The sequence below is a fragment of the Biomphalaria glabrata genome, chromosome 4 (assembly GCF_947242115.1).
Source record: "Biomphalaria glabrata chromosome 4, xgBioGlab47.1, whole genome shotgun sequence".
In the NCBI taxonomy this organism is placed as follows: domain Eukaryota; kingdom Metazoa; phylum Mollusca; class Gastropoda; family Planorbidae; genus Biomphalaria; species Biomphalaria glabrata.
The window spans coordinates 50,886,301-50,909,158 of NC_074714.1; the positions used below are offsets into that span (position 1 = coordinate 50,886,301).

At 35.9% G+C, this 22,858-nt stretch overlaps 1 protein-coding gene across 2 annotated transcripts; it reads left to right on the plus strand.

Annotated features, from left to right (window-relative positions):
• Window positions 1-7,448: 7,448 nt before the first annotated feature.
• Window positions 7,449-22,172, plus strand: LOC106053900 (cytochrome P450 3A21-like). 2 transcript variants are annotated; one of them, XM_056025343.1, is made up of 2 exons: window positions 7,449-7,519; window positions 19,933-22,172. In XM_056025343.1, the coding sequence occupies exon 2, from the start codon at window positions 20,138-20,140 to the stop codon at window positions 21,374-21,376; it is 1,239 nt and encodes a 412-aa protein (XP_055881318.1). In that variant the 5' UTR covers window positions 7,449-7,519; window positions 19,933-20,137; the 3' UTR covers window positions 21,377-22,172. The 2 variants fall into 2 exon arrangements, with proteins under 2 accessions (XP_055881318.1, XP_055881317.1); XM_056025342.1 differs by lacking the exon at window positions 7,449-7,519 and adding an exon at window positions 11,978-12,226.
• The last annotated feature ends 686 nt before the right edge of the window (window positions 22,173-22,858 follow it).

Below are 22,858 nucleotides of genomic sequence, written 5' to 3' on the forward strand. Positions count from 1 at the left end.
TTTATCTTTTTTTTTTAATATAATCATCTTAAAATTAAATTTGGCTTGCATCTTTTTATTTTGAACTCGCTTTCAGAGGGAATTTCTTTTTAAGTCTTCAACATAGACATATTTAATATATGTCTATGGTCTTCAAGAGTTGAGTAAATAAATAGACGGACATGAACATTTTGCGCACCGTATTATCTAAAAATAACTAGCTGAAGAACTTGATTGTGCAAAGCTCGTTGGAAAGAGTCATTGCGTTTATGAAGCATTCTATTCTAGACCAACATCAGCTCTATACAGGAAGAATTGATTTTAAAAGACATCTTTTTAAGAATGTTTTATGTTATTTTATAAACGGTATTTGTTTGCTTGTTTGTTTTTTTTTAACATAATGTGGTACTGATGTAGGCATAACTAAATTTGAGTTAAAATTTGAATTTAGACTATATCTGTGTTTCAAAAGGTTTATCAAACAAAAGGTGGGTTACTTAAGACACAAGGACAGATCCAGCAGATAGTTATTACAAAGTTTGCCCGCAATCAAAACAAAATTGAAGCAGACGTATCCACCTGCGTCCTAACATGTTTTATTTCCTTTGTTGTTGTTTTTTTTTCTTCTTCTTCCTTTTGTTCAACGCATTTTCGAACAACTCTTGACAACCTCCTTGACCTTCGCTTGATTACAACTTCAAACCAGGGTGTCAACTTTGGGAGCCTGAGATGTAGGCAGGACAAAGACTGACCTATTAAGCTTAATCCTGTAGTTTGGACGGGCGACAGGGAGGGGGTAGAATTAAGCCAGTTCAAGAGCTGTGGGTACCATCTGCACAAGTCGTTCTTCTACGTTTGAACTTCATCCGATCTCTAGTGCTGTTGCAGCGTCCAGCACTGCTCTAAATGGATTAGAAGTTTCACTTGTTTCGGCTCGCGCCTTGCTTGGTCCGTGTTTTCAATTATATGTTTACAAAGTATTAACACATTCCGTCTGTCTTTCTGTCTGTCTGGTAAAAATCTTGTACAAGTTATTTTTCCCACCTCCCATTCATGGATCAATTTTAAATTTTGCACTAATATTTATAGTCGACGACTACATTAGTTTACTTTGCAGTAGTAATACATGAAATGTTTCTTGCATCATTTTACTTTGCAGTAGTAATACATGAAATGTTTCTTGCATCATTTTACTTTGCATCATTTTATTCTTTCATTGACGGAGTGCTACTCCTTGCCCTAATGAATTAGCTTCTGTAGCTGGATATGTGTGTCAAGCTGAACTGCAAACTGTCCACTACACTAGTTAGGTAGGTCAGAACAAATTAAAAATACTATTATGTTCTAAATTAATTTACATCTGGCTGACCAGCGACGTTTCAAGACGAGACCTTGAGAAGTTTGTTGTGTGAACAAATATGCTGGACAGCAGAGAAAGAAACTTCAAGGTCGCTACGATATCTGTTGATTCCGTTTATCTTCTTATCTTATATAATACAGACGTTACTTCAAAAAAGAAGATGATTACGTCCTACGCGTTATGCATTTAGTCATGCATATTAACCAATGATTTAAATTCTGCCAAGTCACTGGTTTTCCTGGCTAGCTCAGGCAACTCATTCCATGCTCTAATAGCACTAGGGAAGAAGGAGTATTTGTACAAATTTGTCCTAGCATATGGGACGAGGAATGTGCCTTTATCTTTGTGTCTTTCAGAGTATTTTATTAAATTTTGTTTTTGTATTTGAAGATTATGGTTCAGTGTTTTATGTATAATTGCTACTTTACTTTTGAGTGTTCTGTCCTGAAGGCTTTCTAAATTTAGTGATTTTACTAAAGGTGTTACTCTGGTTAAGTGTGAATATTCGTTTGTTATGAATTTCACTGCTCTATTTTTTGTCTGTTCCAGTTTCTTAATGTTTTTTTGAGTTGAGGGGTCCCAAACGGAGGATGCATCATTTTGGCCTAACCAAGGTTAAATAACATTTTATTTTTATGTTCTTATTTGATTTATAGAAATTTTTTTAAATAAATCCTAATGCTTTGTTTGATTTTTTTTATATAGTTTCATCAATATATGGATTCCATGACAGTTTTTCATTTCTAATAACACCTAGGTATTTTGCGTTTTTAGTCTGTGTTACTGGTTTACCATGAATAAGATAAGTGGAATTAATTTGTTTTTTTTTTCCGTTTTGATGACAGTGGTGCTACATGAGTTGATGACTCCATCGAGGCCATCCGTTATAGAAAGCCTCAACAATGACCTGCAACGTCAAAGCCTGTTGGCAATATCTATACGACATGGCAACGAGCTATTGGTCTAAACCGCCCACAGGTTGTGACGTGCATGTCAGTGTCCAGGCCTTTCATAACGATTGGTCTCGACTCTATAGACCTCACGGTCTTAAAAATAACTTTTATAGAACAGAAGAGGAGAAACACGAGAGAGGAGAAAAGAAAAAATAAGAGAAGGAGAAAGGCAAAGGAAGGTAAACAGAAAGGGGAAAGTTTAATTAAAGAAAGGAAATAATTAGTAAAAGATGTGGGGGGTGGGGGGGAAGGAAAGATAAGAAGACCAACAGAAGAAAGTAGAAAAACTTGCAGAGAGAGAGAGAAAAAAAAAGTAGAAATACAAAAAAAGTTGAAAATAAGAAAAAAAATGAAAGAAAATGTAGAGAGAAGGAAATAAATAACTATCTGAATGGGGGCGTGGGAAATAGTCTGTGGACAAGACAATCAATAGTTTTACACCGAGACCTATATTTCAATCGGTTTTTTTTTTTCATTAATGTTCAAACAAAATCTTCAATGAGATTTATATATAGGATAAAGTAATGAGCTTATTAGAGCGGATGTGTTTATCAAACTATTAACACCTATACATATATACTTTTTTTGAGGGGAGAGATCTGTTTATTTTCAGGTGTGACAAGAAATTCTCTCGCTAAGGCAGCAGTTCTCAACCTTTTAATCTCGGCGACCCCTTTTTACAATCCCCCACTCTGCGGCGACCCCCCACCCCCGACACACAGATACATCACTAGAAGAGAAGACAATAACTATCCATAGTTTCGATGGTCTTAGACGACCCCTGGCAAATCGCCAATCGACCCCCCAAGGGGGTCGCGACCCATAGGTTGAGAACCTCTGCGCTAAGGTCTCCTGGAAATTTTTAGTGAACCTTTATTTTCAATGTTAAAGATTTTTTTTAAGTTTTTTTTTTTTTTTACTTTTTTACCTTTATGATTTAGAGCTTAGAGCTAGACAACTAGAGACATAGAGCTAGACAACTAGAGACATAGAGCTAGACTACTAGAGACATAGAGCTAGACAACTAGAGACATAGAGCTAGACAACTAGAGACATAGAGCTAGACAACTAGAGACATAGAGCTAGACAACTAGAGACATAGAGCTAGACTACTAGAGACATAGAGCTAGACAACTAGAGACATAGAGCTAGACTACTAGAGACTTAGAGCTAGACTACTAGAGACATAGAGCTAGACTACTAGAGACTTAGAGCTAGACTACTAGAGACATTGAGCTAGACTACTAGAGACTTAGAGCTAGACTACTAGAGACATTGAGCTAGACTACTAGAGACATTGAGCTAGACTACTAGAGACATTGAGCTAGACTACTAGAGACATTGAGCTAGACTACTAGAGACATTGAGCTAGACTACTAGAGACATTGAGCTAGACTACTAGAGACATTGAGCTAGACTACTAGAGACATAGAGCTAGACTACTAGAGACATAGAGCTAGACAACTAGAGACATTGAGCTAGACTACTAGAGACATAGAGCTAGACAACTAGAGACATAGAGCTAGACTACTAGAGACATAGAGCTAGACAACTAGAGACATAGAGCTAGACTACTAGAGACATAGAGCTAGACAACTAGAGACATAGAGCTAGACAACTAGAGACATAGAGCTAGACTACTAGAGACATAGAGCTAGACAACTAGAGACATAGAGCTAGACAACTAGAGACATAGAGCTAGACAACTAGAGACATAGAGCTAGACTACTAGAGACATAGAGCTAGACAACTAGAGACATAGAGCTAGACTACTAGAGACATAGAGCTAGACTACTAGAGACATAGAGCTAGACTACTAGAGACTTAGAGCTAGACTACTAGAGACTTAGAGCTAGACTACTAGAGACATAGAGCTAGACAACTAGAGACATAGAGCTAGACTACTAGAGACATAGAGCTAGACTACTAGAGACATTGAGCTAGACTACTAGAGACATTGAGCTAGACTACTAGAGACATTGAGCTAGACTACTAGAGACATTGAGCTAGACTACTAGAGACATTGAGCTAGACTACTAGAGACATTGAGCTCTGCTAGTTTAAGATTTAATCCAAGTTTCGCAATTTTTTATCTAAATATTTTTTTTAGTCCTGTGCGGTCCCCTAGACGACTGCCTTTCATGCCTATGTCTTAAGCCGGCCCTGGTAGGAACCTCCATTAAGGGATACATACATATTGTTGGCCTCCTTCAGTCGTAGAGCGTTTATGGTTCATCTCGAACACTTTTTCATGTGACTGTGGAGCCCTACAGTGGTCTATATAATGGCAGTACTAGAAGAAAATATTTTCAACAAAAAAAAAAAATGGATGAAATATTCAGGTTCGTATTTTAAACAACAAGTGAGCCAGACGTTTAAAAAGTTGCGCTCTTGAAGTAAGAACCGAATCCACTGGACCAGATGGTCAGTTATCTATAATGGAATATCCGGTTTGCGTGCCAATAACCTAGTGTCACTGGCCAGCGCTACCGGGGATGAATGGGGGGGGGGGGGTTCGGGTAGTGGAAATTTTATGCCATGTCTTGGAGTAAAAGCTGACATGTCATAGTGGCATTACAGTAGTCACATTCCAAGAGAATGTTCATTAAACAGCGCGTGCCAGATGGGAATAAATCAAAGAAACTTGTTCAGTTGAGAACAGAAAACAATTAAAGCGAGCATTATGTGGACTGTAGACATTAGGCCTACATTCGTGGTGAGAAATGTCCTGTCAATTTCAATGTATACTATTTTTGTACAAAATCTTTTATCTTCATAGTCAAAAGGGGGTAACAAGGTGGAAGTTGGTCAAAAGACACAAAGATAAAGGCACATTCCTCGTCCCATATGCTAGGACAAATTCGTATAAATTCTACTTCTTCCCTAGTGCTATTAGAGCATGGAATAGGCTGCCTGAGCCAGCCAGGAAAACCAGTGACTTGACAGAATTTAAGTCATTGGTTATATGCATGACGAGTAGGACGTAATTATCTTCTTTTTTTCAAGTAACGTCTGTATTATATAAGATAAGATATATATGTGTGGCATTTTACGTCTCGAGAGACTATCTTTTCCCGTAGCAACTTCTTGTGTGACTAAAGAGGCCAATCGTTGCGGTCACAGGTTGTGCATCTGTAATCACCAGGCGCCTCTGCATTTTCACCCTTCTTTCTACTACCATTGTGTATGGCATATGCAATCCGGGATCCTTCTTTACGCTCGCTCTCCGTGTGGTTCTATCCATTGCCACTTTTGTCGACTTTGAAGAGCACAGAAACTTTTAATCAGATACCCCCTCACCTCCCCCCTTTCTTTTCCCAACGGTTCACACAAGGGAGTGGATAAAAACGCACTATAAGCATGAAAGTTGCATTAAACAAAAAACAATTTAATACAAATAGTTCCAAGCACGCAAATTTGTCATTGTTAGTCTAGATCTTCCTTAGTCTGTTGTACCGTTGGGGCACCACACAAGATCTGTTGACCGTCTTTTTCCATTCCTATCTTTTTTTCTCTCTCTCTTTTGAGTCTCTTTCAATGACAAGCCCGTCCATATTCTTATGTTGTCTTCCTATCGCTTTCTCTGTTTGACTCTACTTCTTTTTCCTATTACTGTTCCTTGAAGGAAGGTCTTTGCGAGCCCCGAGGACCTTGCTATGAGGTCATAGAGTTTTAGTTTGCGTTTATTTTTGGCAATAGTTAGCAGGTCATCGTGGGTCTAACCGTTATATTAATCATGTTTCTAATCTTTTCGTTTGCGATGCGGTCATTGTATGCGATATCTAGGATCGTTCTGTGTTCTAGATGTACTAAAAATTAACTACATGATTGATTCAAAATACAAGTTCAAATTTCAATCAATATAAGTTTTATTCTTTATATTTTTCTTGTTAATTTCTTTTTGAATTATTTTTGAAATGCAGTGGCTTCCTTTACGGTGAAGCTTGCACGATAAAAATCATTTTCAGTTCTCTGTATAAAAGGTGAAAAAAAAAGATGTTTTAAATGTCAAAGTTTAAAAAAAAAATAGTCTACATAATTGTGAATGAAACGATGTTTGAAAATGAAAATTTGAAATGAGATCCAGTGACACACACACTATGAAATAATTTGACTCAGTCTTTAACATTTCAAATGTAGACTTTGTAAAGATCAGAGCTCATTGAAGTTTAAATGATTAATCAATAGATGCACTGAACACTAGATAAAACAAACTTCATCAGGAAAGTGTAGTGTAGTGTAAACTTATACTAACAAGATAGATGGTATGGTGAAAGTGTAGTGTAGTGTAAACTTGTATTAACAAGATAGATGGTATGGTGAAAGTGTAGTGTATTGTAAACTAGTATTAACAAGATAGATGGTATGGTGAAAGTGTATTGTAAACTAGTATTAACAAGATAGATGGTATGGTGAAAGTGTATTGTAAACTAGTATTAACAAGATAGATGGTATGGTGAAAGTGTAGTGTAAACTTGTATCAACAAGGTAGATGATGGTGAAAGTGTAGTGTAAACTTGTATTAACAAGGTTGATGGTATGGTGAAAGTGTAGTGTAAACTTGTATTAACAAGATAGATAGTATGGTGAACGTGTAGTGTAAACTAGTATTAACAAGATAGATGGTGTGGTGAAATTGTAGTGTAAACTAGTATTAACAAGATAGATTGTATGGTGAAATTGTAGTGTAAACTAGTATTAACAAGATAGATGGTATGGTGAAATTGTAGTGTAAACTAGTATTAACAAGATAGATTGTATGGTGAAAGTGTAGTGTAAACTAGTATTAACAAGATAGATTGTATGGTGAAAGTGTAGTGTAAACTTGTATTAACAAGATAGATTGTATGGTGAAATTGTAGTGTAAACTAGTATTAACAAGATAGATGGTATGGTGAAATTGTAGTGTAAACTAGTATTAACAAGATAGATGGTATGGTGAAAGTGTAGTGTAAACTAGTATTAACAAGATAGATTGTATGGTGAAAGGGTAGTGTAAACTTGTATTAACAAGATAGATTGTATGGTGAAAGTGTAGTGTAAACTTGTATTAACAAGATAGATGGTTTGGTGAAAGTGTAGTGTAGTGTAAACTTGTATCAACAGGATAGATGATAAGATGAAATTGCAATGTATTGTTAGAAATGAAACTATGAGACAAGGTCAAACAGAATGAGCTACGCTGATGTCAGTGGACTGAATTGGCTTTGAGAAACAAACAAAAAACGTATGTTGTTTTTTTTTTATTTTTCTTTCTGTTCTCTGAGGCGAAGTGGAAAAAAAATGGTCATAGTAGAGTCTAAAAGAATAACATGTTTAAAAGAATAACATGTCTAAAAGAATAACATGCCTAAAAGAACAACGTCTAAAAGAATAACTTGTCTAAAGGAATAACTGGTCTAAAAGTATAACTTGCCTAAAAGGATAACTGGTCTGAAAGGAAAACTTTTCTAAAAGGTAACTGTCTAAAAAGATTACTTGCCTGAAAGGATAAATGGTCTAAAAGAATAACTTGCCTAAAAGGATAACTTGTCTAGATGGATAGCTTGCCTAAAAAGACTAATTACCTAACAGGATAACTGATCTAAATGATTTACTTGCCTAAAAGTATATCTGTTTAAACTAATGTATTGTGCGAAGAAAACTAATTTGTGGTGAAGTATTGAACTACGAGGAGCTTCAGTAACGATTTGATGGTCTTGCAACTAAGGTTCCTTAAATTATTTCTGTCCTTTCTGTCTGTCAGTCTGAATTCATTTTGTTGACTGCTACTTTAATTAAGGAATCAATTTTGTACTTTCACTATACCATTTATTTTGTTTATCTAGGATAAACTCAATTTTGCAAGACAATAGTTTAATTCAGAAGATTTAAAACTTACAGTTTTAAGGGGGATCATACAGACCCTTTCTAAACTCAAATAACACACATTGAACATGCGATATTTTTAATACATCAATGGAGTGCTTTTTTTCCTAAAACAAATGGCTGCCGGTACTCAGTGATTAGGTGCCGGTACTCAGTGATTAGGTTCCGGTATTCAGTGATGAATTGCCTAACTTTTAATTACTAATATATTAATAATAAACGTTAAAATACAAGAAAAGTAATACTTTTTTCCCACATTGAAAAAGGTGCCGGTACGCCGTACCGGTGCGTACCGTCACAAAAAAAAAAAAGCCCTGCATCAATATAACACGCCAAAAACCCTTAACATAACATCAAATTAAGCACTCTAAACACTCTGAAACACATTAAACATTCCAAACGCATAATTCAGTAAGACATTAAATATTCTAAACTATCAACACTATAACGCAATAAACACTCTAAAACACATTAAACACTAAAATATTAAACACACTTAACACATATTTTATTCAAAGTAAGTTTCCTTTTTTTTTTCTCTCCCTTGTATTGAGCATCGTTTTAAGCATAAATCTGTCCTTAGCCCCTCGAGTCCATCTGCTCTGTCATTTGTCATCGGCAAGGGATGACATTTAATGTATTGTTCTGTCAGAGACGGGAAAGACATTTGAAAAGGGAGTTCCCCTTAAAGACCTTGTGATCTATAGGACAGATGACGTAAAGCTCATCTGCTCTTGAGGTTAACGAGGGTGTCATGTGGCCAGCACAACAACCAACCGCCTTTACTTTTTCCCCAAATAATGCCAGGTACCCATTAGAGCTGGGTGGGTGGACTCAGAGACGCCCTAAAGATTCCAAAATTAAAAATCCCAGACTTCACCAGGATTTGAACCCCGTTTGGAATCAAGCGCCTGTCCTTAACGTCATGATTCCATCTGCAGTGTCGTTTGCCATTGACATTTATTGTATTGTGCTCAAGTACCCCTTGAGCCAAGCAAAAAGAGCCTGCCAAAAGGTTATATTGTCATACTATATATAAGAACTGGTCGTTTTTTTTTTTTGTGCCAATTAAGAGACATCGAAAAACAAGAAATAAATATAGGCCTACAAACAAAGGCGGCCCTAGGGAGTGGCGAATGAGGCAACCGTCCCAGAAAAGTGCCTTCGAGGCCCAACGATAAAGAAAATCTTTTATCACCGTCAGCCAATCGTATAAATATTCGTGGCCCTAATTTGACACTCGCCGCCTCCACTCCATGGATTGAACAGGGTGCCGCATCTACTACAAGGATTGGACAGGGGGTCGCATCTACTACAAGGATTGGACAGGGGGTCGCATCTACTACAAGGATTGGACAGGGGGTCGCATCTACTACAAGGATTGGACAGGGGGTCGCATCTACTACAAGGATTGGACAGGGGGTCGCATCTACTACAAGGATTGGACAAGGGGCCGCATCTACTACAAGGATTGGACAGGGGGGCGCATCTACTACAACGATGGCACGGGAGGGGGGACTGCCTCTAATACAAGGATAGGACTGATGGGACTGTCTTTAAGGCCATATTTACCTAACTATTTTAAAAGAGAGTTGGTCACTGTTAACGCTATTCACTAATTTACTAATTACTAAGAGTGAGACAATTTACTGTGATTCACAGTTCGCTTACATACATTATCGGCACTTAGAGGTTAATTATTTGATGTATATGTTACCGGCAAAGTGCATTCTTTATAATGCCTGGCGTTTTTCAGACAAATTAAGAAGTAATTTAACCATTTCTTAGGCAACTGTCCAAACCTCTAGCGAATAGAAATCCATAACTTATGTTATTAATAAAATACATAAAGCAGTTCTAGTCATTCTATAGAATACTGGATTTCATAATTTGACATTTTATAGACATATTTTCTAAATTTAATAAAGGAATTAAATTCAAATTTGAAGTAACGTCTTTAGCATATAAGATAAGATAAGATAAATACAATTAGTAATGTAGTTTTACTAAATGTCGCAGGGAGTTCATTGATTTAATTTTTTTAGTTTTTAGTTCAGTTTTTTTGTTGTTTTTTTTGTAGAAAGTTAGTTGTTGGTTGTTTTTTTTTTTCCTTCTAATCTAATAGAAATGTATATTTATAGTCTAGTTATATGCAATGGCTTCACCTTGATTTAATAAACATTTTCTAGTCTTTGAACATTCTTAACTACGAAGATTCTTATCAGCTGTCACAGAGTGGTAGCCTACTACTGCAGATCTGCCACTTGTTTCCCCTTAAAGAATTTAGTTAGTTACTAGTAGCTGAGTGTTTCTAATGTCGAAATAGACATACTTTGCAAATGGTGATGGGAAAATTCTAATTTGAGCGGGAAATTTTGAAAAGTAATGCATCAAAAAAAGCCATTTGTCAATGGTTCCCAAATTTTTCTTAACGGAACACTTCGCTCAATTTGAGTATTAAAATAAAAATAGAAATAAAAAGAGGAAGAGAGAGAAAGAGAGAGAGAGAGAGAGAGACAGACTGCGTGGAAGGAAGAAAAAGAATCAGAGAGAGAGAAAGAGGAGAGAGAGAATGGACGAGAGGATGAGAAAGAATAGACTTTTAACATGTAGTGAAGAATCTAATAAGGCATAGAATTTAAAGAAGAGTGCATTCATTTTCGTAGCTGCGCAGACCCAGATGTTACCCACATATCTTGTTGCATTTTACACAAAGAAGGTCATTGTTATATAAAAGTTTTTTAAAAAAATGTTTAGCTGCATGGCCATTATATGGTTGTTTTCATAATTAGATGTTTCATTAATATTATATAATTTCACTTACTGTCTAGGGTGTGGCGTTATAGAAATAAACTGACTGAACAATGTTTATATGGACGACCATTCGTGCCATGGGTGGTTTTAGGTCGTTTGAGTATAGATCTTGCTCCTTACATAACCTCAAAATTTTTCATGTAACTTTATATTAAAATAATAATGAATAATTAGTTTTTCTTCATGGCGACATTAATTTTTAAAAAAAAATTATTGTGACAGCAATGACCACTTTCTAGTACTGAACAAGTCAGTCTCCCCCCCCCCCTTTTTTTTTTTTGAGTTTCGCCCCCACCCCCACCCCCCTTTTTTTTTCTTCCTATTTCCACAAGGCACTACTAGTACCCCAAAGCAAAATGCCACACCTGAAGTGCACAATCTTAGCTTTTTTTTTTTAACTCAGATAATACCAAAAAAGAGGCGGTGCGGGCAGGGTAAATCGACAATAGATTTACATAAGTAATAGCAACAAATGTGACAATGACGTGGCCATCATTTAAGCTCTTTATACGGTGGTCTAAGCTCTTTAAACTCTGCGTCGTGAATTCGTGATCTTTTCTTAAGTCGCCGTAATTGTTATGCTAAACCCTTTTTTCAACCGCAGGATTAGATAATACTTTGACGTCACCGGGTTCTAGAGCAGTCTCAAGATTCACGGGGCGATGTTTCTGTTTTGATTTGGTCGCCCTGGCAACCGGTGACATCACAAGGGGATCGCTCCTCAAACTCAGCGGCCGGCTAGCTCTGGAAATCTGATTATTTATGATAGTGCTGGCAAGCCGGTAGACTCATAAGAAGGCCTTTGAACCAGCTCATCTCTGTTAGCTCCCATTCAGATTTAGCCTCCCACATCCCACCCATCTCATGTTCCCTGTATATTTTTAAGGAATGACAGAATAACAGATAAATTAACCAAACACAATTATAGATTCAACCCTCCCTTTCTTCTCTGTCCATATGCCAGATTTCTGTATAAATATCGATGCTGGCCAAACGGCGAGGATCATTTTTTAACTCGAAAGCGAGAGCTAGTCTTGAACTACTTTAGTAATAGCATTTAATAGGCTTAGCTTATCTCTTTAAATTTTTAAGTTTAAAACCGGACTGGATTTAAAAGAAAAAAAATCGATTAAATCCCTTGTGTTATGTGAAGTCAAAAATAATTAGCAGCCAGAAGCGATCAAATGGATTATGGGTGGGAAATCCAACTCTATTTGCTTCTTTTTGTGTGCGTTGCAATGTTTATTTACAAGTAAGTTGTAGGTCTTTATAATCTGAAGATTATATTTGTTGTTGTAATGTTTCAGTTCATAGATACGGTGTTTCCCTGAATTGTTTACTTGGTAATAAAGGGAGATAAGGTTTTATAGTTCAATCTTTAGCAAGCTTTATTTTATTTTAGGACAGATAAATATCATCTCTCTAAGCCAACTATTTAAAATATTTTATTTAAAACATATTCGATACATTTTTGTTTCGTATTTTTGTATAGTACTTTTTCTCCCTTTAAAAAAAAAAAAAGCTACTAACAAACTAGATCATAACTTTCAAACTCCGATATTTATGAACTATAAGTTAACAACTATAACCATACTTACAACATACTACCCAAATATTGTAGGCCTAATTTAAAATGTTCTATAACATATATGTAAATGATGAAAGATTCAATTATAAGATTAATTGCATATTCATAGCCTGTTCACAAATGAATATGATTATGTCCAAGCCTAGCAGGGTACGATTCGAACTCGCGACTGTTGTGATGACAGTCCGAAGCGCATACCGCACAAACAGGCACCCATCCAACATTATTTCGACAATCCCAAATCATATATCGGGAGTAACGGATTTACCATAATTCATTGTACATTGTTTTAATAAAAGGAAACAATGTGGTTTAGGTATTTAGCATTGATATTTTATTTCTTTTTTTCTTCTATTTCAATTCTTCACTATTTCAATTGGTTCATTATTAATGAATGCGTCCAAAAAATGCCTTATGTCAATGTTTCACACATTTTTTCTTAACGGAACACTTCGCACATTTTGAGCATTTAGCGGAACCCTTATTTTTTAGAGAGATTAATTCACGTGATGGCCTACTAGTTAACTATTCCAGTAGTTCGAGGAACACCTATCCAGGCCTCGCGGAACACAGTTTGGGAAACACTGCTATATGTATAATTGCTCGCCTGTCACGGAGTATAGGTCCAGTGTTGTATTTAGACTCTAAAAAGACCTAAGTTATTTGAGATATGGGGTGTATTCAGCCCTGTACGGGTCACAGAATAGGTCTGTACGTGGGCATTGCTGTCCATTCTTTTTTTTTTCCTTTGCCTGTCTGTCCGAAGTTGCTATCTAAAAAACGATTAATAATTAAAATGCTTTTTTTACTTACATGCCCTGTTAGGCTTGTTACAAGGCTGTTATTGTTGCCGCTACAGTGGTTGTTATATTAACTTTGTTTTTTCAGTAGCTGTTATAGTAGCCGTTATAGCAGCTGTTATAGTAGCCGTTATAGCCAGTTGTTACAGAAGCTGTTACAGTAAACTTTACAACAGTTGTTACACTAGCCCGTAAAGTAATATATACACTAGCCGTTATAGCAGTTGTTACAGGAACTGTTAGTTGCTATTATTACAGTAAACTTTACAATAGTTGTTACACTAGCCCGTATGTTACAGTAGCTGTTAAGGTAGTTATTACAGCTGTTACACTAGCTGTTATAATAATTGTTACTGTATCCATTATATTAGTTGTTAAATCAATATACTAGCTGTCCGAAGAAACTGAGAAACTCGACCTCGAAGTTTTCAAGGAACTAAATTCTCTTATTCTCTTATTCTCCTATTCTCCTATTCTCTTATTCTCCTTTTCTCTTATTCTCCTATTCTCCTATTCTCTTATTCTCGTATTCTTCTATTCTCTTATTCTCCTATGCTCCTATTATCTTATTCTCTTATTGTAACCGTGGAAGCAGACTACATACTCTTATGATATATAAGACTTATCTTCGAGTCCGACGATTAACGAGGAATGCAGTATTTCACGTGGCTACGCAGCCCAGCTGTAACCTACATATTTTGTCACAGCCAGGGCAAGCATAATCATTGTCAGCCGGTGGTTGATTAAGATTTTCTTTTCGCCGTCTGCGTCTGTCCTCGGCAGCGGATTTTCTTTTGGTCTCAAATGTGTATCCCGCGGCCTTTGTGAGTGACCTCCAGCTGTCTCGTTCTGAGGCCGCATGCAACCATGTGCTCGCTTCTATGTCAGCTAAGACAAATTAGCGTCTAAGTTGGTCTTATAGCATTTCCGTCATGTATTAAACTTTGATTATAACTTGACCTGGTTTCAGATCTATTTTTATTATATGTATAATCAACTTACTCTGTCTGTCTGGGTGGAGTCTTGCACACGTTATTTCTCCAAATTCCCATTCTTGGGTCAAGTTTGCGCAATTGTTTATAGTCACTGACAACACATGAATCAATCAAAATAAAATAAAAATACTCATTTATTTAATCAATTGGTGTAATTATTTTTTAATATAGACAGCAAGGCTTACTAAGTTAAAAGTAGATAAGCCTTGAGTAGAGAATTGGTTGTTCGCTAAAAAAAATTAACTAACAATATATTATAAAACCTTCTACTTTTATAAGTACTTGGATAGCTCAATGGCTAACAAGTCAACTTTCCATCGTGGAGGCTCGAAATCGAAGTCAAAAGAAATAATTGCTCAAATTTTCAGCTTGATCCGAGATTGGGTGTGGGAGAAATAACGTGTATAAAATTTTTACTAGACAGATAGAGTGAGTTGATATAAACTTTGTACAAATACTTCTAATCGCCAAATTTATTTTATGTAACCCAGTCAGTACTATAATTATAAGGCGGGTCTAAACTATTGATACAATTTGACTTAATAAAAGCTTTGTTTTTTTTTTTAGCAGCCCACGAAAGGGGAATAGAGGCTATTAGTTTTGTGTGGTTTGTCTGTCCGTCCGTCCCGTTTAGATCTCATAAACTAGAAAAGATATTGAAAATCCGACATCAAGATATTTTAAACAATTCAAAGTTCTGATGCAACGACTACTTTTTCTTTTCTGAAAGCGAAAAAAATAATTTTTAAAATCAACTATGTTTTTTCAAAAATTAAATTATTTTTACAACTATTCACTATTAATAGTTGCATTCATTAGCGGCTATTTAGTAAGGGAGAAGGCTATTTACCATATTAATTAACAACACATCTATGCAAATGATTTTTTGTCAAAAAAATATTTTTTCGCAATATATTGCTAAGTTAGATAAGTTCTGTCATACTAAATACTACTCTTTAAAAAAATGTTTACTTTTATTTTTGAAGAGAAAAAATCAATTTTGTATGCATATAAGTGGAACATAATTAAAAACAACATTATAACAAGTAATTTTTCCTATTATCCCGTGAACTGCAGCAGACAATTGGATCGCACTAAATATCAAACTAAACGAAGTCTTGAGGCTTTGAATAAGAGATTGACCCTTACTGAAAAAAAATAATTTTTTAGTATATAATACACCTTTCTTTTTCTCTTTTTTTTATTCCTAAAACTATCCTAATTTCGGTTTCTAATGAATAAGGGCTTTTAGATAACCAAAGTTCGGATTATCGAAACTCCATTGCTTAGGATTAGGAAATAAAAAGAGGGGATGCAATTTAATTAAAATAAAGTAAATTTATTTTGTTCGCTTTTTATACTGGGTTAGTTTGTTGGTTGGTTTTTAATCTCAACAACTGACCTTACTTTGGGTAATTAAAAAATATAACTATACGCAGTTTCAAGCAATACATAGGCCACATCTTACAACTAAATTACTCAAAAGGGATGTGAACATGCGTTGCTTCTTGTTTTGTAAATGTTTCAAAGCATACTAATAGTGTATAGTCAATAGGTATATTTATATTCTAAGTATACTTTTATATGACATATGACATAGGCCTATGTAGCCTATTTTTATAACTACCGGTGAAATATCGCCTAGTTGAAACAGAAGATATGCAATTAAGCAACACACATACTGAAATACACAATCAGAGTATAAGATTAAGATGTTGTTTTTTTTCGAGAGCAATTGTACCCTGAAAATCATTCTGTACGGGCAACTCGCGTATGGCTCTAGAAAAACTGGTCGCCTCAAACCATCCGTTACGTGGATGGGATAAAACGGGATTTAAAATCAGTGAACATCGATACTGACCATTGGGAAGAGATAGCCCTGGACCAAGAAAGCTATGAACAGCGAGAAAATATAGGCCTCAGCTCTTGAAGAAAAGCGTGCCATAGGCCGGCTCCTCTACCACCAAAGCGAAAGCCACCTTGACCTGCAATATATGTGGACGGGAGTGTCTCTCCAAAATAGGGCTCCACAGCCATATGAAAAAGTGTTCGAGATGAACCATAGTCGTTCTACGACTGAAGGAGGCCAATATTGTTATACATATAACCTGATTTTTACAATAACTCTTATCTTATCTTATATAATACAGACGTTACTTTAAAAAAGAAGACGATTACGTCCTACGAGTTATGCATCAACTCATGCATGTTAGCCAATGACTTAAATTCGGCCAAGTCACTGGTTTTCCTGGCTGGCCCAGGCAACCCATTCCATGCTCTATTAGCACTAGGGAAGAAGGAGAATTAGTACAAATTCATCCTAGCATATGGAGGAATGGTGTCTTTCTGAGTATTTTAGTCAAGTCAGAACTTCATGGAGGAACCTGGGTGGGTAGAACACGGATATCAAAAACGGCTCTAAGGATTTCCCTATACATTTTATAGTTGATGTATATTGTGAGGAAAAAAGTACTAGATCGTTGGCCGTAACGGGAAGCTTCTATTTTGACTTTTTTTTCAAAGTATACAAATAAATAAAGTTCTTTTTTAAACTAGGTCTAGATCCTAGATCTAGATCTAACATTGGTTCTGAAAGGACTATCGCTTTCTTGAAAGGACTATACGACTATTTCGCTGAGGAATTTCCGAATGTAAGGCATTATTTATTCAAGAGTTTAATAAATTAAATAATAATTTTACGCATCGTCTGCTAATGAACATCAAGTTTTAACCCTTAAACTGCACGAGTAGTTTATCCTCTAAACTTCAGAATTGTAATTCCATTTTGTATGCACTCATTGTAAAACAGCTCAGCACTTTAAGGGTTAATGACTCAATAAACCTCTTTTCCGATATAATATACATCTAATGCAAAATAATCGCTCTATAAGAAACCAAGAATATTTCATCAATTTTCACGTTCTGCTCTATAAGTTGAACTTATCATTAATCTTAGAGCTCGAAGACAAGTCTTATTAATAATGGTATAATGGTATAATGGTATAAAGATGGTATTTTATTTTGGTAAAAAAAAGTATTTCTACTGTTTTTCATGTTTCCCTGTGAAACTGGAGCCAGGACACGATTTTGAGAGTTAAATGATTCATTGGTAGCGTGCTTTAATTTTTTAATCGTTTGATAGGAAAGAAGTGTGTTCCCACCCAGGAACTGTCGTGACGTACACAATCTGATTACAGAGTAGATAACTCTTTAACAAACCTTGAGGACAATGTTTCCCAAACTGTGTTGAGGCCTCAATACGTGTTCCACGAACTACTGGAATAATCAACCAGTAGTCCACCACGTGAATTAATCTCTCTAAAAAAAATGCAAAGTGTTCCGCTAAATACTCAGAATGTGTGGAGTGTTCCGTTAACTCTTTCTCTCCGTAATTATTTATCACATTCTGGTGGAATCATCGCTGGTATCGTCAGCTAGGAGAGAAAGAGTTAAAGATAAAGTTTGGGAAACACTGAGTTAGGGCATGGCCGACTCACAGTGTAAAGAGAGGATAGCCTATAGTGACTAAAATGAGGAAATTAAGGCCAGTAATCTAATACATATCGTCTGGTCAATATACGAATGTGAAATGGCATGTGAAATCCTGTAGGCCCTATATCTCAATGAATTTGTACAAAGGTAATCAATCCCGTCCAGTCACTGTCTAGACTATGACCGATATAAACTTTCTAGTTACAACGCTTTTATCAACTCTCTCTGTCACTCTGTCTGTCTGTCTGGTACACATTTTGAACACGATATTTCTCCCACACACATTTTCGGATCAAGTTGAAACATTACAAAATTATTTATTGTACTTTAAAAAAAGCATGAAACAAAAAAAAAAATTAGTCAATTAATTATTTTGTTTCATATCGAATACGGTTGAATAAATTCTACATTATTGAAAGATATAGTTTTAATATAGTGGATTACTTCCCTTTATATAAGCTTTGTTTTTTATATTTTGCTTGTATACTTTTGTTGTTTCGGTGCTGTTTTTATTTCCAATCAAACTGATAATTGATTTAACATAATCATCTTATCTTATCTTATAAATTACTGACGTTCATTCTTGACAGAAGATAATTACGTCCTACGCATATTCATCTGTCAAACTAGTCGTGCAATAGACTTAAACTCTGCAAAGGTTTTCCTGTTTCCTGGCTGATTCAGAAAGCCCATTCGATGCTGTAATGCAGCGGTTCTCAACTTTTTAAGCTCCGCGACCCCCTAATACAACTTTTCATTAGGAGGCGACCCCCAAACATAAAAAAAAATTGCCATAGGTCTAGGTAATTGTGATTTAACTAATGTTATAAAATGGTTCTCAAAATGTATAGAACTAATATCCATGATGTTCATTTCATTGTCTGAAACGTGTCATATTTATTGAGTGTAAAATAAATTTGTGCTTACACTTTAAAAAGTATATTTTATGACTTTCATTTATTTATTTTTCTATTGCGTGTTTGAAATATTCACGTTACACATAACTTACAATTTAACAAGATTACAAAGACAGTTTGTGTGGAAACATAAACTCAGAATCGGCCCCGAACTTACCATTTGAGTCAAGTCTGAGTTTCATCAGAATTCTAAAACTAAACTACTAGATGTCGTTATCACAAAGCTCGGACGTTTGTTCGGCCTCACTACAGAGAGAACTTCATTACAAATGTTGCATCGGGGTTTCTGAATTCCTGCTTAAACTATTGAAGTAAAACTACCACAAAAAAATCGCCATTCTCTTTTCTTTTATTAACTTTCTTTTGTTCGAAGTCCGTGTTCATGAGTTGTTCCAAAAATGTATTTCCATGGACTATAATACGATGGTGTATTATTATTAATTAGATCTTCCCCAAAGAAATGTTTTATCCCGCAATGGTGTTTCGACGCATTGATGGACAGTCAATTCAATAGTTGAAAAATGCATTCTACAACAACGTAGATGTGGTCTGCAGCATCTATAATTGAATGACAATAAAAAAAAAAGAAAAGAAAAATAAAGACGAACCAATGAAAAAAAAAAAACATGTATATTTTCAAAACAAGGATGTTTTAAATTCACTAAAAGTGCTCTCTGTATCCTCTGGCAGTATGTCCGTGTTTATATTTGTCACCCCCATTTTTTTTTATATTTATTTTTTCATTAAAGCTTGACGATCGTTTCATAATTTGTTTGCTAATAATGCTATTTTAGTAATGTCCAATTCTACTACCATCACTAATGTGAATCTATATCCACTATGGTACCAACATGTTTGTTACAAACACATAAGAAACAAAAACAGAAACAAACAAAAAAACTTCCGATAAAAAATTGTAACAAAAAAGCAATTTTTCCTACGGTCTTAGGCGACCCCTGGCAAATGGTCATTTGACCTCCAAAGGGGTCTCGACCCACAAGTTGAGAACCCCCGCTCTAATTGCTCTAGGGAAGAAGGAACTATATATATAATGTTACTTGATCTTATTTTAGAAAGGAGTTGGCCAATTCCCCACTTAAAACTAAGTAGACTCTATTATTATAGTTAAACAAATAAATTAACATGTTGTTTCTCCAATGTTCCAGGTATGGCACAGAGTCTCACAAAGTCTGGAAGTCAGCTGGTGTCCCAGGGCCCCCACCCACCCCGTTCTTTGGAAACATTCATCAGTTGTTCAACGTTGAGATCGGGGTCCGGTGTTCCGTTAAAAAGTGGCAGGAGAAATACGGACGAATATTCGGAATCTACTTTTTCCACAAGCCCGTACTGGTGGTCACCGACCCGGAAGCTATGAAGCGTATATTTGTCAAAGATTTCAATATCTTTGTGGACAGGTTCTTCGTGGGGGAAGGAAAGCTACAGCATAGCATCATTCAGAAAACTTTGTTCTTTGCGCAAGGGCATTCCTGGAAAAGGCTTCGCAAGATGGTCAACCCGGCTTTCACCAGCGGCAAACTTAAGCTTTTGATGGGATACATCAACCGAACAGCGGGACTTCTAAGCGAACAGTTGTTAGACTCCGCAAAGAAAGGTACCCCCGTGGAAGCTAAGACTGTTTTTGGAGCGTACGCCTTGGACGTCATCGCAGGAACAGCATTTGGACTGGACATAAACTCCCAAAACGATCTAAGTAATCCTCTGATACAACACGCACGGAGTCTAACCACAATAGATAAAATAGTCCAGCTTAAACTAACAATAATTGGAATATTCCCGTCTTTGATACCGGTGTTCAGAGCTTTCAAAATTGGTTACTTCAGATACAAGGACGTCAAATTTTTCCGGGAAACGCTTTTAAAATTAATTTCCGAGAAAAAGCACACGAAATCTGAACAGTCGGACTTACTTCAGCTTCTCATGGACGTTGAGGCCGATCCTTCTGATGGGGACGTGCTCTGTCAAAAACTGAGCGACGAGGAAGTCGCCGCACAGTGCCTGCTCTTCATGATAGCCGGCTATGACGCCACTTCCTCCGCGCTGCAGTACTTCTTCTACGAGCTAGCCAGGTATCCACAAATCCAGGAGAAAATTTACTCGGAAGTCATGTCTGTCTTGGGTGAAGATGAGGAGCTGTCGTACGAAAGTTGCCTGAAGATGAAGTATCTGGAAGCAGCGGTGGAGGAGATTTTAAGGATGTATCCTCTCCTGCACACTCTCACCAGAAACACTGTCAAAGAAACCACCCTGAACGGTATGTTCATCCCTGCCAATAGCGCCGTGCTTATCCCGGCCTACAACGTTGGGCGAGATCCTGAATTTTTTCATAACCCAGACACTTTCATTCCGGAGCGTTTTCTTGAATCTTCAAAACATGACATCAACCCCGTGACATTTATTCCCTTCGGCTACGGTCCTCGCCAGTGCATCGGCTTAAGGCTAGCCATGATGGAACTGAAAATCGCCATAGTTCACGTGCTCAGACGCTTGAGAATCTCCAAGGCAACGCCGGAAGTTCTGGAAATAGAAGACTACTCCGGTGGTTTGGTGTCCAAGATTCCAGTCCAATTATTTATGGAAGTGAGATCTTGAATGATATAGCTAAGTCAAGCCATGCTTCTTTTTCAGAGCGATGTTCGATAATACACACACAAAGATATGTTTCTAAGTGGCTAACATTCTCTTCCAGACAGAAACTAAGTAGAATTGTTGTCATAGCGTTTGAGTTGTAAAAATGTTGCATCGCGCATCGTCAAAATGGCGGAACAATTGTCTTTTTTTTTTTAATCAAATAATTTTAAGTCTAAGCCTAAGTCGCTAAGATAATAAAGTGAAATCGTGATAAAATGATAATCTTAATGGAGTTGACTTTTTCAGGCGTTCAGTAATGAATAGTATTGTATCATATCCCACATTTCCTGAACGACTGTAGTGAAAGGGTTCAAACCCGAGACCATTGAGAAGACAATACAGAACCATAGTTAAGTATACAAAGTAGTCGCGTACACTTCGGTAAAGGAAAAATTACTTTGTACTCATTAATTGGACCAATCAATTTGATGTGTACGATCTCTGGTGGCTACATTCTATACCTCGTTGGATCTTCACTAGAGCGTGACAGAGGATGATATCTGCTTAGTATTTGACCTACTATTAGCTTGAGGGCAAGACATGGCCTGAATTGTGCCGATGTGAAAAAAAAAACCAAACTATTCAACTATTAGCTTAAAACAAAATGTGCACAGACAGATATTATTCCAGTTTTCTTTGTGTGCCTTTGTGTTCAAAGAAAATGTAAAGCCTCCTCCCTACTTAGTGTTGTCATGAAGGATTGATACGTTGTTGTTTTAGTTTTCACAAGATTAAAATCTGTTGGGCATAAACATAATCTTTAACCTGATTTTGTTTCGTTTTTTTTGTTTTAGTTTTTTTGTTTCAGTTTTTTTGTTTCAGTTTTTGTTTGTTTTTTGTTTCAGTTTTTTTGTTTCAGTTTTTTGTTTCAGTTTTTTGTTTCAGTTTTTTGTTTCAGTTTTTTTGTTTCAGTTTTTTGTTTCAGTTTTTATGTTTGTTTTTTTTTCTTCAGTTTTTTGTTTCAGTTTTTTTTGTTTCAGTTTTTGTTTCAGTTTTTTTGTTTCAGTTTTTTGTTTCAGTTTTTTGTTTCAGTTTTTTTGTTTCAGTTTTTTTTGTTTCAGTTTTTTGTTTCAGTTTTTTGTTTCAGTTTTTTGTTTCAGTTTTTTGTTTCAGTTTTTTGTTTCAGTTTTTTTTTTGTTTCAGTTTTTTGTTTCAGTTTTTTGTTAGTTTTAGTTTGAGTTTTTTTTTGTTTGTTTGTTTCAGTTTTTGTTTCAGTTTTTTGTTTCAGTTTTTGTTGGTGTTTTATACTGCATTCCTCATTAATCTTTGAACTCGAAGACTAGCCTTATTATTATCACACATATTTATCACATCATAAGCCACAGAACAACTTCCACACTACTATAGCAAGTCAAGAGTGAATCAGTTATATGGACACACTTGTAGAGCATGCCAAGAGTTAATCAGTTAATTAAGACACACTAATATATCATGCCAAGATTT

Coding starts and splice junctions, on each gene's coding strand:
- LOC106053900 (XM_056025342.1), top strand. CDS start 12,159: ATGGATTATGGGTGGGAAATCCAACTCTATTTGCTTCTTTTTGTGTGC. Junction 12,227..19,932: donor GTTGCAATGTTTATTTACAA/GTAAGTTGTAGG, acceptor CCAATGTTCCAG/GTATGGCACAGAGTCTCACA.